This window comes from Lissotriton vulgaris, unplaced genomic scaffold (genome assembly GCF_964263255.1).
Source record: "Lissotriton vulgaris unplaced genomic scaffold, aLisVul1.2 SCAFFOLD_336, whole genome shotgun sequence".
NCBI classification, from domain to species: domain Eukaryota; kingdom Metazoa; phylum Chordata; class Amphibia; order Caudata; family Salamandridae; genus Lissotriton; species Lissotriton vulgaris.
The window spans coordinates 466,006-483,245 of record NW_028249992.1 but is presented as its reverse complement, the minus strand read 5'-3'; the positions used below and the strand labels follow the sequence as shown (position 1 = coordinate 483,245).

The following is a 17,240-nucleotide window of genomic DNA, read 5'->3' as shown; positions in this document are numbered from 1 at the left end:
CCACCGTCTCCATCCGCTCACCAAGGCCCTCCACCTACCTGCGGACCGCGCGTACTTCACTGGCCACCTCCTGCTTCAGCGTCTGGAAGTCTGCTTTAAGTGAGCCGAACAGTTCCTCCATGAAGGACCTCGTGACGGGGGGCTCACCCCCGGTCTGGTCCGCAGCGGCCCCGGAAGAACCCGGAGACGGTTGCACCCTGTCTCGCTGTTGCTGGGCCCTGCTAAGCATGTCCGGCAGGGTGCGATCCCCCTTCCTCGATCCTCCTTTCCCGGACATTCGTGTCCGTGCGCTGTCTCACTCAACCGAAGCAGGAACACTGGCTGCGGCCACCTGCAGTAGGCTCGGCCCTCGATGAGCTTCCAACTTTCGGTAGAGTCCCTCGAGAAGGAACCCCCAGCCAGATAGGGGACCTGCGCCACAGATGACAAAATGGCGGGCCAGTCTAGTCACAGAGAACCGTTCGGTGCCCAGCCAAGAGTTCAACAGGGACCCCCGCCAGGGGAACCTCAGCCGGTGCGTCCCACAGGAAGGGAGAGCCGTGCAAAAGCAGAGGTGTAGGAGACGACCTCAAGCGACATTGAAGGAGGGCTGTGTCACCGTCGCCGTGAAGACAAGATGGCGGTTGGGCGGGGCCGGGTAGATCGACCAGGCCCGGCGATGCCACCAGGGCCACTCTAAGAGCCAGGTATACAGAGGAAAGTTCCACCCAGGGCCGGTCAGCCAGAGAGGAGAAACGGGAGGCCCGGCTCCGATCTTAAGCGTTGTCGTCAACTGGCCACGGGGCCAGGGCCCGTACCACATGAGAGGCCACCACCGCAAGTCCAAGCACCACCACGATCACACGGCAGGGTCCTCGCTCATCGAAGTCACACCACCGGTGTCCCTCCGATGATCCCTGTCTAGCACCGGGGCGAGCTACACTCCAGATCTCTAGACATCAGCACCAGGCCCCAGCCGAGGCATCCGGAGAGCGCCCCGCTCTGCTCTGCCTCCACGGCGCTCCTCCGTCCGGTAATCTGTCTTTTAGCGTGCTTCCGCCGGGGCGATCGGGGCCAAAGTAGCATCAATGTGTGCCCCAGGATCTCCGCCGCCCGTCTCTCAGCCGCTAAGCTTCATCGGGGGGATAGAAGCTAACGAAAAAGGGCTCGGGCCTAGGCGGGCCGGAGGAGCTGCGGGAAGAAGTGTCCGCTCACCCCGCCATCTTGGCCACGCCCCCTACGTTTTTTTTTATCTCAAACCCCATTACTCGGGCCACAGACTTGATCCATTACTTGCGTGCTATTCTTTTAGGTGATACAAGTCGTCATTGCATCCAAATATGCAGTGTGGCGCACAACTTGTATTTTGCTGTTTCGGTCATTGCATCCAAATATGATACAAGTTTCATGCTTTTGCTCAAACACGCAGACCACAGCCTCTGTCAGATGCACGTTCGTCCATTCCACCCCCTCTTCCTCTCATGCATGCTCTTCGCTCTCCATTTTTTTAATCTCAAACACCATTACTCAGGCCACAGACTGGCTCCTTTACTTGCGTTCTATTGTTTATTTAACAAGTGACATAAAAACTACTCACTATGGCCTCTGCACCACAACATTAGTACTTTACAACACTAAGCACAACCACAGTAACACAGCAGAAATCAGCAACATTCAGCACCAATACCACAACCACTCACCACCACCACACCACCACAGCATCACTCAGCACCACCACCGCATCATTCAGCACCACCGCAGCAACACTCAGCACCACCACAGCATCACTCAGCGCTACCCAGGTTATAGGTGTCACACTTGCAAAAGTTATAACTATTAGCATTGTAAATGACAAATATATTACTTTAACTAATTTCAAAACAAAAACATAACAAAAAATTGTCATTTACAAAACCAATAGCTCAAACTTACCTATCGCGAGACCTATTGCATTGCAAATGCTTGTTTTATTCTGGCTTCTGATTGTCAACCCCCGTAGCTCCACTGCCTGGCACACACTGCATGACCAGGCACGGACTGGCCAAAGCGGGCACCGGGCAATCCCCTGGTGCGCCGCACGGGTGGGGACCGGTTTTTGGCCGCTGGGCCCGTTTTTGCAGCATAGCTGCATAATAGGCCCTGTAACAAAATCGGCCCAAAACCGGCCCCGGCAGAGTGCTCGGCCGGCCCCCCCCTCAACGCATTTCAGAGTGGGGAGGGGAGGCCGGCCGAGCACTTTGCCAGGGCCGGTTGTGGTTCCCAGTCCCGCCCTGTGCGTGACACTAGTACAGCATGTCTGATAGGTATTGCGTCTGTGTGAGGCTCGGCTGTAACGGCTCTCACCTGACACATGCGCAGTACATCTAGTAAAGCCATCTTCTGCTGCCAATTGGACATAACCACATTTATATGCAAGCAAGCAACACCCGAAGCAATTAAATGCAGAGGCAGAGTGTCAACGCCCTGGTACCCCCCAATGGAGGAGCCGCTAATGGGTATAGCCCTGTGCAGTATGTCAGAATATGATTCTTCGCCCCTTATTTATCTAATAAGTCTCCGGGGACTGCAGTGCTTAATTTGTAAAATTTTAAGTGCCAGGGCTCTGATCAGGAGTCCACTGCAGCTCGCAACACCCATCAACACATTCATCGCTGCCAAAACAACTATTAACCATGTCTCTCGCGTGTAAATGCAACTGTTCACATTATTCCAGGTAGTAAATTTTTAATGTATATTGTTTTCCTGATCAATTTAAGACTAAATTACAGGAGCAGCGCCAGCTTGTGGCAAACTGCCCTAAGTGCAATGTTGACATTAGGTGCTGGTGCCGAGCACCTGAAAGCTCTGGCTCAAATTAAGCGCTGTGAGGCAGCAGGATGTGATGAAGGTGTCCGTAAAGAAAAAGAAAAACACGCCAACTGCCCAGGAACTGGTGTGTACGAGGAGTCTCAATTCACCTTTGACAAGAGACTAGGCTTGGAAAGACCCCCATCGATGTCCACTGGTCGGCTATTCTGGTGTTTCCGAATTTTGCCTGTCTGATCATAGTTTTGTTATTTCCATTTGTATAGCGCACTAATCACCCGTTAATTTATCCAGGCGCTTGGGCAGGTGTATAGGTGTGTGGTCCTCTGGGTGTTTAATTGAAAACCCAGGCCTTCAGCTGCTTGCAGAATTCTAGACGTGGAGATTATCAGGGTGCATTTAATCATTTTACTGAGCCCTAATGAGCTTTCACTTCTGTTTGAAACAACTTACTATATATTAGAACATTGGAATGTTGGGAGCTCCATTGAAAACAATGGAGTGCTCTGGGCTTATAATGGCTGGTATAAGCCTGGAGCTCCAATATTCCAATGTTTCTTTGTTCACAGCTCTGGCTGTGAACAAAGGCTTCAGGGAGCCTGAGGGGATTCCAGTACCCTCACACTACCATGTTTTTTTTGTTAGAACATTCTGTCCTCTACTGACAGAATGTTCTAATAGCCTTATAGCCCTTCGTAGATGGGCTATACGGCTATTAAAGTCCCTCTACCTTGTTATTACTGGATATACTACTTTTTTGTGTGTAATTGTTTTAATGAATATTTGCAAGGTGGAAATTAGTGTCTAATGCACTTTCACAGTAAGAAGCAACATCCAATTACAAGAACACCCAATGTAATAAAACACATTTCTAGATCAGGAAAAAGGCATATAGAAGATTGGCTGCAAGTCCAGCTTTGCACTCTTAAAGCTGTGCGGATAACTGGAGAAAGAAACCCAGGAATCAAAAATATTTCCCTTACATCACTGAAAGGAGGGGTATCTGCTATAACTTCAAACTGGTTTCAGTAAAACTTTCTAGAACCTGATACAGCATAAAAAGTACATAGGCTCTATTATGTTGGTCAAACAAAGTAGGCAAAAAAAGGAAGACTGACCTCAAAAGCGACCTTTGAATATGCAATTAAGAGGTCTGTGACCAGACGTTTTATGGCTATGTAACCTAGTAGAAGCCACATTAAAAAAGTTTTTTAAAGGGTCTATACTGTAGTACCCTGTCCTGGGGATACAGGCGAGGGCTATTGGGACCCAGCCGTCAGGGTTCAGGAGGTTGCCTCTGACATGGGTCTTCCCTACTATGTCTGTGTGAGAAATTGAGGTGCTGGTTGAGGGGGTGTGAAACCCTACTCAAGCAACAGTCACAATCCTGGTCAGGATGAACCACAAATAGTCACTAACATAAACATGTGCTTAACCCTCCGGTAGTTTGGAACAAAACCCGGCTGTCTTAACTAAGAGGCAATGTGGAAAGTATTTATGCAGCACACAAAATCGCAACACATGAAAAATCTCCTTCCAATTGTGAGAGTGAAAATTGATAAATTGTTTGACACCAAACTGACAAAAATCCAAATAGGAGACCCAGAGATATAAATTTCAAAGAACTAAGGTGAGTATAGTGCCTAAAAGTGCCACTCGCTGTTCTTTGTTTTTCTGGCGGACTATGATGTAGCGTGGACCAGGTTAGCCCTGCTGAAAAAGTAATCTTCTAATGTTCAGCGTGAAGTTTTGCTCAGTGAAGGAAGCCACATGGGGCAGGGAGAGCATCGCCGATGGTCATTACTGTGGTGCGAAGAGCAGGCCAAGTGCTGCGGACTGTCATTGTTGAAGCTTAGCATTGCCAGTCACCGCTGAGGTTGCAGCGCGAAGTACAGCCCTCGCGTTGACAATTGTCATTTTAGCGCAGAGCCTAGGTCAGCCAAAGCTTCACATTTGCAGTATGTGTGGGAGGCAAGATCTTGACCATTCATGGTTGTAAAGAGCCAAAATCTTAGGATTTCTCAGTTTCTTGTAGGAGGAGCTGCACTGTTGCCACACCAATGGTCCAGGACCTGAGGAGCGCTTCTTGGGATCAGAACTCACACCTGCATAGGCCAGCAAAGCTCATGCAGGTCCAGTACAATGCAGTTATAGGGAGCGCTCTGGAGCTTGTTGTGTCCCTGTAGCTCCGAATTAGTCAGCCAGCGTACCCTTTGACCTTAGTCACTTCAGTCTGGGTTGAAGGGTGCAGGTCCAGTCTTCCTTCTCAGACAACGAGTGAGGGCAGAGCAGGACGGTTAACGTCTCACCGCTTGCAGCCTACATAAATCGTATGCCTTCCTCCTCGCGCAGCGGACGTGCGCAGCCACGAAACAGCAGGCGAAATAATCAATCAGCAAGCTCAACTGGTGGTGCGCATGTGAGGTGCCATTTGGCTTTTTTTTTTCTATTTTTGAAATATTAAACACATTTATGGGTGTGTTTATTTTCAGGGCAGCTTCAGTGTGAATGTGGGTTTAGCTTCAGTCTTTAGTGCCCGGTTCGATCATGGTGACCGATGTTGACTGTGATATGGTTGTGGTGATGTCGCCCAGCTTTGAGTGAGAACACATTCCCAATACTGATGGTCCCAGCAGTTGGGCCTCTGACTTTCATAGGTGTTTCAGCCCTTGACCAGGACAACTAAGCTCACAACTGTTGAGGTTCTGGCCAATAACCAGGTTGTGAGATCGGGGGGTTTACACACTGGCCCCTCCCAGCTTGTTCTTGGGCACTCAGCTCTCTGGATGTCCTTCAGCTACTGTGGACATTCTTTCTTTTACTACAGGGCCCGGCAGACTCATTCCTTTCTCTCAGTAGGCAGGCTTCTAGGTTCTTCAGATCAGACCCACTGCTTCTAGAGCAGAAAGCGCAGACTCTGGGTTTGGGTGATGTCCACTCACCTCTGGGAGAGTGGTTATCAGGCTTACACCAGCCTTAGCTGCACAGCAGTCCTATGTATACTCTGTAGACCACTCCTTTCCTCTGTCATGAAGGACATGGTACTGTAACAAAGTGGGGTGGTTTAGGGAACTTACATTTATGCACAAGTTATTGACTGGGAATGTGGATTCACTGCCTCAAACTCTAGAACCGGATTGAGGTGGTTCTTCTTGTAAGTGTCCTCCTCAGCCTACTTTCCAGACATGGCCTTGATAGCAAATGATGCATCTCATAGTTGATAGCACGGGGGCTGTTTTTCAATGTATAGCACCCACAGCAAAGGTGCAATGAGGTGTGAATTTTCTCCAGCTGGCTGAGAGCAACCCAAATGAAGCTGTAGACCGGGACTGGCAAAAGGTCAGGCCTACCCAAGAAACTTCCACTTCAGGCTTGTGCAGAGCAGCAAAAACACTTGGAGTGGTACCGAGGGTTAAAATAGGAAGGACTTGTATGTGGCCTATGTAACTACTAGTGACTGAGATTAATTCAACCATCACAAATCCTGTTTTAAAGCGTTTCCAAATCGAATGCAGTAAGTGCGACATGTCTGCCCAGATGTGGGTTCTGTGCTTACTATGCCATAGGAGACCAGCTGCAGCTCCCAGATGAGGCACACATTGGTTCAGTCTGCTTGGGGAATGCTTGAGTCCACATCAAGGGGGAGACCAGCTCTGGCTGTTCGTGCTGTATTGTTCCAACTGCATCAAGCCCATGTTTGATTTGCAAATTGTCGACTATCTGGAGATGCATAGTGGGCACAGAGCTATTGACTAGAATATGGCAAGAGGAATTACTGGTAGCTGAGTATCACATTACACAAGTCAGCTTTTTGTGTTTTTACTTTGCAGAGCTGTATAGTCGTCCACTTGGTTTGGGTCTTACAACTGAGGATCAGTGCCCAATTCAGTTTTTTCAGATACTACTCACTGAGGCTGGAAAGAGAGGATGTGAGAGGTCTTCCAAAGTGTTTGTGTGAGAGGGTGAAAAGGGTGTAAGTAGTTGCAACATGTGAATGTAGCGTGTCTGCTTTAAGAAATCTCTAATCTGCTGTACTGAAAGTGCTTCTAAAACCTGCTCTTAAGCAGTTTAAATCCGCTGGTTTCTTCCCAAATTACTCGTCCTATGAACTTTACATGCTTTGTAGAAATCCATAGGATGCTGTGTAATGTATGTGATTAAATCATTAACCTTCATGTCTTCTTACCTCTCTACAATCCCTATCTGATTTTATGCTGTAGGCCCCAACCTTCCTTCTGTGTGCAAGGTGGGTTCAGGAAAGATCCCATGTGGAGGAAACTCTTCAGCCTCATTGGATGCCTGCCTCCGCTCTGGCTGCTGCTATGATCCCGCCGACCACACTGCTCCTTGTTACTATGGCAATAAAGGTGAGTGGGCCATGTAAAGACCCTAGCAGTTGCTGGGCCAAGAACTGGAGTTGGCCATCAGTCTTTGACAACTGAACGGGTTAACGTTTCTGATGAGTTTTGAATTCAGCCAGTATTTGTTATCCGGTAACACGTCTATTTTGTTGCATTTTACATATGTAAGTGTAGACAAATAGTAAAAAATATATATCCTCCTTCCTTCCTAGTACTCCTGATTTCATCTGAAAGTATTCTGCTGCCACAAATATAGTGTAAGCTTTAATAAAGTTCTTTGCAGATTCTGGACTCTACTGGTGAGTCTAGATGTGGGTGTCAATAAAAGTCTCTGGTGAATTGTCCTCAATATTCTGTTTGAACTGTTTTCACCTCTTCCTCCTTTGCTTTTGGGGCAGATCATCTTCAGGCAAATAAAGAATCCTCTTCAGTAATGTATGGTAGAGGAACTGGACTAGTGCTGTGACAACACAATTGAAGATTGAGAATGTAGCATTTTGATAGAGCTGTTATAACTTCCAATGGTTAGAATTGACGCGGACAAATAACATCACAGATTCACTGTTGGAATTTGTCAATCTTTATTTGTAAATGGGATAATCCTTTAGTTACCGCTCTTGTTTGGGGATATGCCCAATTGCAGCCATAATTCTCTTTTGATGCAAGATTTATCCATGCCTATTCATTCTGGTGATGACTGAAAGCTACTGGTTGTCTCAGAAGTTCACAACTTATCTGGCTCCTTTTGTTGTATTTTGCCACCATGCCAGTTGCACTTGTAGAGTTACTATTAGGATCTAATTTAGCATTATTATAAATGGCTGTTAACCTCCTGGGTTAAGTGTGGTGTACAATCAAGTACCATAATGCTTTATATTTTACTGAGAACAGTTAATAGGCAGCCACTTAAATCAGCCCAATGGTTTACTCTGTAGTTTTCACACAATGTCCTGCCTTCTAGATTATCTCAAATAAGTGAGCAGGCTAAAAAGAGTAATTACAGTGGATCATTAGAGGGAGGAATAAGGTGAAGAAAGAGGTCGTTCATAGAGAAAGTCCCTCAACCTCCAAAATGTAGTTTAAGCAGATACGTTTGTTTACAACTCTAATAGTGATTCTACATATCTATGTTCAAGTGGGAGAATTCCATAATTCAGTTCTTAGAATGCTTGCTTAACATCTATGGGCCCGATTCACAGAATGAATTTAAGACCCAATCCTAAACTTACTACTATTTTGGTATTCACAGAATGCACTTACTACTTTTGGCATTCACAGAAGTTAGGATTTTATCAGACTTAAGACAGACGTAAGCCACAATCCTAACTTCTGTGAATACCAAAAGTAGTAAGTTCATTCTGTGAATGCCAAAAGTAGTAAGTGCATTCTGTGAATACCAAAATAGTAGTAAGTTTAGGATTGAGTCTTAAATTCATTCTGTGAATCTGGCCCTATATATTTTTCTTGTCCTTGGGGTCACATACGTTTTTCATGTTTATCAGATTTCTGTTAGTCATCCAAGTGGTATGCACCCTGAAGGTTACCATGTTGACAGTTGTATGGCTATGTAGATTATGCTGGCAATGTGGATTTTAGATTATAGGGGCCAACCTGAATTTTATCCTCCTAAACTAACCAGCATAGATCCTTGTACTAGTTTCATGTGATCATATTTCCTGGTGCCTATAATCCGTTTCATGGCAGAATGTAGAAGAGCTTTCATACACTGATGTTGGAAGTGCCTTCTAAAAATGCATTGCCTTAATCAAATCTAGAAGTTATCGTGTGGTAGAAAATATTTTATTCTCTTGATTAACTGCAGTACATCTCTGGCTTTAGTGCTTGTCTTTTCATTCTGTTAGCATGATCAGATTTGAGACCAGCCAGTTTCCTATTGATCTCATTTATGTAGATAAGAAAAGTGAGATTTAGGAGGTCACAACATATCTAGCAAATGTAATTTGAAGCTTGGGTCTTGGAGGCCTTGAAGCAGAATTCATTCTATTTTATCTGGGTTGTGCTTTAATAGATTGCAGACATTCGGTTTTGCCGCATAGATGAACAATTCTTCAGAGTTGGGTACATTTGGGAACCATGTGCATACAGCTGGATGTGTGCACTCATTGCATTACAGTTCTCGGACTGGCTCCATGTGTATGTTGAACATTACCAGTATTTGGAACTTGGGAGCACCACATACATTAGCGAGTTTCAAGACAAAACCGCCTGACCTGCTGATTATCGTTGAGGATGAAGAATGTGAACTATCTATGCACATTGCTCGCGATGCCCATGCAAATTTCATTGGGACCTGGTAAATTTAGATGATCGAAGTATTGAATTACTCAGAGATCCTGTAGAATGTGACTGCCATTGTCACAATAGTTTGCAATGAGTGTTGTCTTGTATTTTGAGGGTGGCAGACTCTATGCTGCAACCACTACAAAAGCCAATTCATTTAAAGAGTAGACTTTGTTAGCAAGGCTGTGTATTCTGAAGTGAGGCACTGGCTACTGATGGCTATATGATGGCTATGTATGAAAATGGAAAATCATGGTTCAAGTTTAATTTTCCTGAATAATCATTAAGAGTGCAATTTATTCAGCCTAGTTGTGGAGATAAAGGAAAAGGCATTTAGAGGATAAGTTGGAAGACTAACGAAAGATATATTTAATTATTTAATAATGTAATTATTATTATTATTATATAATATTTGTAAATTATACAATCCGATTGAATTCTAAAATGTCAATAGTTTGTCTGTAATGCATTTTATAATGGTTAATTTAGAGGATTCCTTGACTTTTTATTCTTCAATCCAGAATTAACTAATTAAAACAGTCAGGGAGCCATTATCAGACTATGCAAAACGTATGTTCTTTAATAGTCTGAAACTGATATTAATGCAGAGACTTGCAGCACTTTTAGACTCTTGGGGTGCTGCTTTCAAAATATACTCATAAAAACTACTGGGTTGGTACCTCCCAGATGATTCTAGAGATATGCCTAAAAGTAGAGTGACAGTGTTCTTTCGGACCTCAGACGTAGAGGTCAATAGGAAGAACATTCTCCAAGCATCACCAGAAGGTGATGGAAAGCTGCAAGAATGATTGATTTTACTTCAGTGTTAATTCTGATTGATTCCTACTCGCATACATCTTAGCATTGGTAACCTATCAAGTCTCTTAGCGTCTCCAGTCTAAGAGTGAAATGTGAGTGCATGACTTTTCCAGATACTTTTGAATGTTTTTTCTTCGCTTCAACAATAGCTCGTTTGCAGAAGAGAATTCGGGGAGTGGCTGTAAGCGTCTTTTCATAGTACATGCTGTCTCCTCTAAGAACTATTTTTACATGTGCAACAAATATTTCTAAACCAGTTCTTCTGAAATTAATGCTCAATTTATGGGAGACGCTTGATTTAACTAGTCCATGTCATACCCCAGAGAATGTTCTGATGATTTTCTATCAAAACAATAGGTTGGAAGACCTTTTAATACCTTTTTCATATGCATTCATGGAAAAGTTTTTAAGTGATCACAGATTTGCTAAAAATGCAGAAATTATTGGATTGTTCCTAAATTAACAGCAGGATGAAAGACTAAAAATGAGCTGGTTTAGTTGACATTCATAGAAATTAAAGCCATCATTTAGGAAAGGCTAGGACACTGTCTTTTTCATTTGGAGGCACACTTTTTCCTGTGCCAATCAATTTTGAGATACTGTAGTATTTGCTTTGGGAGGTGTGGTAATTTGACAAAGACGCAAAATGACAAATACGTGAGGCAGCAAGGTTTATTGGAATGAGCCCACAATATGCAGGATTGCGGATAGCAAGATACAGAGCAACTGACTGTCACCCAACACAGGGCAGTCGAGTTACTGGAATAAATGGCAGTGAACTTTCTAACAGTAAATCTTCTAATAGCGAAGACAATAACTATTACATTGCTATACTACTTACCCCCTTTCATGTAAGAAAATATAACCATAAAACAGATTTGAGAAGAACACAACTACATTTTGCTGTAATAAGTTTTGCAGCAGGAACAATCTTCTATTTCGAGATAATTCCATCTGACGTGTCAGAAATGGTGTGTTCCACAGGTGACTCGAAGTCAAATGATAAAACATCTAACTAGATTCTGAGTCAGAAATATTGGTAAATGAGGTAACTGATTGTGAAGAAGTTTCACCTGATGATGATATAATGTTACTATTCGGGTACAGATTACAATAAGTATATATACTTCTTTCCATAGAGTGATTGTGATAATTTGTGTGTTTTCAACATTAGATCAGTCAAAACCTGCATTAAATATGTAGCCATTAAGAGTCACAATTACAAGATTTACCAGCACTCTGAATAATTTTTGCCCATTCAGGTGAAATTCAAACTAGGTTCCTAAAATTCGACCAAACCTTGGGCCTGATAGAGATTTTGATGTATCGGTTACTCCATCACAACTGTTTTGGATGTCCTGTCTGCTGAAATATAAATCCCTTTATATTCTAAAGGATTTCTATTTCGGTGGATGGGATATCCTTCACCGTTGTGACAGAACCCTTCCGCCAAGCTCTTAATCATGTTCTTTATCTTTTAATAAAACAGATGTTTTAGTAACTGAAGAAAGTTGTTTTCTCTTGCAGTGTTGAAATGGAGTTCTTTTTAACACCTAATCACCAGAGTGAATTCTAGACCCTCTTGCTTTTCTATGAGCATCAAAGTATTTCCTGTTATTGGATTGTCTCAAACTCTCTCACCTAAATGTTCTAACTTTTCATCGGTGTACCTTGCATGAGGTTTCAACCACATTGGCATATGCCTACATTTCGGCTCCTTAACAGCCTAAATGAAGGTCTAATTGGACCTCAAGGTGTCATAATTTAGCTCCATACATTTTCATTACTATATTCTCAACATTTAATCCTGAAGAAGAATACTGTGTGACCTCCTTTTAAAATACCATTAACTGTTTCTTCTAGTGCATTTGAGGATGGACTATTTAGGGCTACTTTTATATGCCTTATATATTGAAACACAATAAATTGTTACATTTTTATGAAACAAAATGAGTACTATTATATGGTAAAATCTACTATAGAACTCTTAACTTAAAAACATTAGACATTTTATAGTATTTTCAGTAGATGCATGGCTAACCTCAACAAAGGTTACTCTGGGATGGGGACCAGCTGTAAAGGTTTCTCTCCATTTCCAGTGCTCGTCAGTAAGCATTCCTACCATTTACCAATTATATTGGAGACTTGACTTTCCAAGTATGGCCCCCAATAAAACATATTTATTGTAAGAAAATAGTTGTCTTGCCTAAATGATCCTCATGAGGTATATGAATTAACTTTGCTATCAATTGCTCAGGCAGAATTAATTTGGTCTTGTGACAAAATAATTTTTAATTGCATGTTAAGATGCGACTGGAGTATAACAATGAAGTTTAGGATCCAAACATCTGACCATCCTTTTTTGTATATATTATCCATTGGCTGTAAAAACTTTACTTTATGGTAGCTTCTTCTCAATCAGTGTCAGAAATTTTTTGTTCTTACCTAAAGCATCAATGACCGCAACACCATCTTTCGCTTCTAAACTGTCCGTACCAGAATCAGCAGATATTGAGGTACAAGATAAGCAATCGGACCTGAAGTTCTTTCTCCTAGGAATGCATTTTATAGTTGGATTGTGGTCTTGATATTTCAAAAGAACCCTCACCAGCATACCTGTGGCCTTACCAATGCCACCGCCATGTATTAAATAAACAAGTGCTTTGCGATCAGTACATATATTGAATGGAGAACTCCAAATTAATATTTTACATTTATCCAGTGGCCACACAAAAGCAACTACTTCCTACACTATATTCCTGTCTTGTTTCCCAATCTTGTAATATCCTGGAATTAAAAGTGATGGTATACTCTTTCCTATCCATATGCTAGCATAGTACTGCCCCTAAATCTAAAAGTCTTGCATGCAGACTGACACATCTTTCAGCAGTAACTAAATGATAAAAGGCAGAAGCATCACTTTCTTATTTTTTTCCCAAACACTTCTGTTAATGTAATCCCCTTTTTGGCTGAGAACAGTTGTTGTTCAATTACAGAACAATCCTGGACAAATCTGATGCAATGTTTGCAAAGTCCGAAAAAAATATTTTGAAACATTCTTGTCTTTTGGGATTAGAGCATTCTTGACAGAACTGCATTTAGGTTTAATACTTTCAGCGAAAACTGTGTCCAAAACATTCTACCTCATCTGTGTGTGAAACTTGATAATCTTCCCCACAGAGTTTTGGGGTTCTCGACAAAATATTAGTGCAGGATATTATAGCGAGAGCTCTGGCAAGCACGCCTAGCTTGCCATTCGCCCAGGCCATGCCCCCCACCCCTCTGTTACATATCTTGAATGTGAGATATTGCATGTAGCTGGTGGGGGTGTCCGTATAGGCGGTGCAATTTATATAATATATGAATGTGATGGGGACTCCACCTCTGGGCTTGTGCTGATCTTGCCAGGCAATCTCGTAGCCGGCGATGGCTGTAGCCATGTCTGGTTCATAGGTTGGGTGTAGCCATGTTTCCATGAGAATCGGGTCTAGAGTGTGGGCGTGCTCTAGGTCTCTTATTTCCATGGTTTGTTTGGTGAGCTAACAGATGTGTGTTTTTTGGTTTTTGTGAGCGTAACCGGGGGGCTGATTTGTGTGCGTGTTTTTGAGGGCTGGATGCTGTTGGTAGGCAAGTGGTACGTCCGAGCAGTGCGAGAATTCAGTGGAACTTGCAGGGGATCCAATTGGAAAGCTCCTAATGTGTTGTGCAGTGAGGCAGCAGTGCAATGAGCAAAGGCCAGAGTTGGGAGCCGTGGTCAGTTGGGGGAGAACCAGGATTCCTGCTGCTGGATGCAGTCAAGGCACAGACTACTACAGACAAGCTTACGTTTGGCGCACCAGTGGTCCACGTTGTGGCTACCTTAGAGTGAGGGTCCTGGGAGGGGGGAGGAGCACAGGGTACTGTGGACCAGAATCTATGATGCCACCTTCTGTGCAACATTAAACTCGTGTTCAGAGTGATTATTTTAAAAAGTGAACATAATAAAAATGGTGCTGGCTTAGCAAACCTCAGAGCCTTCAGTGAGCTAAGGTGGGTCTGCATGAAGGTACATATTAGTACCTGCTTGGTGAGTAACTCCTAAGATCTGGTCACTGTGGCTTTTTATCTTCATTGCAAAAGGTTGGAAGTTCAGAAATAGGACGCGCACATGAATATATAGATGGGATAGTGGATGAAAATTTCAGGAAAGTATGATTGGAAGGGTGAGTGAAAGGAAAGGTGAAGAGACTGACATGAGTGTACATTGATGGAAGAGTCAAAGGTTTGGTTCAAGTGGGGACATTTAATTTATTAGCTACTCCCTTGATGAAGGTGGCACTAAAGAATAGTTCATATCGGATAGAAACATTCATCATTGCAGTGCAAGACCTAACGGTTAGGATAGTGCCCACAAGTTTATTTGTAGTTTATGGATTACTGTGGTGTCTTGCTGATCTCCTGAAATCCGGAGACAGTTTGGCCTAGGCTTATTTGATGAAGCTGACCTGTTTAATCACCTGAAAGAATAAAATCACTCCTCTACATTCCTGTGAACTGTAATCCTTCCAATACAATAACTTTACACTGGCGACAATCGGAGAAACTAACCTGGAAGCCTGGAGCCCTGCAGTCCACAGATCCCTAATCTGACCACTGTCAAAAACGAGGAGCGCCTCCTGAACAACTCTGGTGAAGACCTTGTGAGTGACGCTTCACTCTCCTGAAAATTGCAGCAAAATTGAAAATTGCGGTGAGATTGTTCTCATTTCTATGAGCTTTGCTATTTTTCTTTTATTAGTCTCGTGCTTGGACCATGAAACCTGCATGTGTTTTCTTGTCTCTCGCACGAACAGTGAACGTGTTGAGCCTGCACGCGTTGCTCCTTACACACAATTGTTCACCAAAGTTCTAATCTGTGCCTCTCATTCGTTCACTGCGAAGCATGTATGCAGAGCCTGCACACACTAAAGCACAGTACATTGTGCGTGTCACAAAAGCTGATTATTCAATCAAATGCGCATGTGCTTGTAACTCCTGTCTCTTGCGCTGACTGAGTTTTTAAACACTGCATGCAATGAAGTATCAGAGTGAAGACTAGAGCGCTGACCTCCTTTTGGATGAAGATTCTTTTCATTGAAGACTAGAGCGCTGACCTTCTTATGATGATTCTTTTCACTGTTATAATCCTGTGTGTAGCTGCTTCTCGGTGAGATGCACGCCTGTAATGGATGAAGTATCTAAAGGTTATTCTCATATTTTGCCTCAATACGTCATCACAATTCACTCATTTTACATCATCCTTACCTAATTTCCATTTACAGCAGACTAGCAGTGTCACTGCTACATTCACAACAATTGACATTTTCTACATCATATAAACCTCTACTGGCAACAATAAAAGCAAAAGTTCTTCCAACCCTGTCATATGGCAGTGTAGAATTGCATGGGAAAGATGCGGATCTGCTTAACAAAATGCAGACAGCCATCTTTAAATCCACCTTCCAAATACAACAGGGAGCCTCACCAGCTCAGACGAGGTTAGAATTTGGAATAACAAATGAAATACAGGGAAGAAAGTATGCAAATATCAAGTACTGGTATACAATGAAATAGAATACGTCAGCCTCGGAATTGCACCAAGCACTATGGGAAGAAGTAAGATCTGATAAGTCCCCATACAATCAGTATCTTGAAAAGGCCATAACTGAGACTGGAACAAGGAAACTTTGGCAACTCAACCTGCCTAACACGGCGTTCAAACATGCGTAAACAAGTCGACAAAATTCCACTCTCTTACTTGATAAAGCTACGTTTAGCACCAGAAAACACGCATGGATGGTCATATCAAACTACAAAACACTTGTGGCAGCCCCATACTTAACAATCACATTCCCAGTTCACAGAAATTAATGGGACTTTGTTTGGGGAAATTTCCTTCGATTATGGACCAATCAAGCTGGGTACACGACGGACCCAAAATCTGCAGACTATGCGGGAGGAGCAATGAGGACTTCATTCATCTTGTCTGTATCTGCCCGAATCTAGCTCAATCTCTAATCTCTTTTAAAAAAGTCTATGAACGAGCGGGGCATAAGAACGTGCAGATCTGCAATTATGGCAACCTTGAACCCAGCAGACACGCGATTGAACTGCCTACTATTAATGTTCCTTGCAGCCCACTCCCAAGCGCTAAAACAAACCTTAGCACCATGTCCACAAAAGGATAACACAACAGTGGTAGCTAGGGAAGAGGGCTCTCCGGAACTTAACAGAGAAAAAAACCAAGAACTCCTGAACTAAGATAGACAGATTGTATTCTAATTACACTGTATTCTATTTTAAATAACAAGCTCTACCTTAGACTGAGAATGTTTTAGAACCTATTAACAGATATTGCTCCCAAAAATTAAGACATTTTAAACACACTAGTCGATTCTTTTAAAATGTATTGTTGTGGTTTTAATTAACTGAAACAATAAAAAAAATTCATTTCATTTTCATTTCATTCTATTTTTGAATATGGAGGGTTTTAATGCACCAGCGCCATTTTTATCATATCCTGGTGAACCCATTCTATAATGGTAACAATGGAAAGAAGGTTTAGAGGCGTACACTGAAGCCATTGGTGGTGATTATATGGACAAGAGGAAACTTGCAATTTTAAAACATTGTCTTGGTGCAGAAGGCAGACCTATTTTAAGTCACTTACCTCCAAGTACCGTACATCACGCATCGTCATCAGATGACGATAGCGATGTATTTAATGAGGCCATCACACAATTAGACAAACTGTATGTTAAAGTCAATGAAGTTGTTTTACATCACAAATTTCTCAGCAGAGGTCAATAAAGGTATCCATAGATGTTTTGGTCAATGATTTAAGAATCTTAGCATCCAAATGTAATTACTCTACATTTCATGACCATATGGTGCGTGACCAACTCGTACATAAAGTTGCTGATGTCAAACTACAAGAAAAATTATTGGCAGCTGAAG

The 17,240-nt window shown here is 42.9% G+C and overlaps 1 protein-coding gene across 1 annotated transcript in view; it reads left to right on the top strand.

The window, feature by feature from the left end:
- Positions 1 to 17,240, top strand: part of LOC147663430 (zona pellucida sperm-binding protein 1-like) — a 112,815-nt gene that overhangs the window by 41,910 nt on the left and 53,665 nt on the right. The window contains exon 4 of the mRNA XM_086950465.1: positions 7,005 to 7,151. Within this exon, the coding sequence (XP_086806591.1) occupies positions 7,005 to 7,151 (147 nt within the window). The remainder of the gene's footprint in view (positions 1 to 7,004; positions 7,152 to 17,240) is intronic.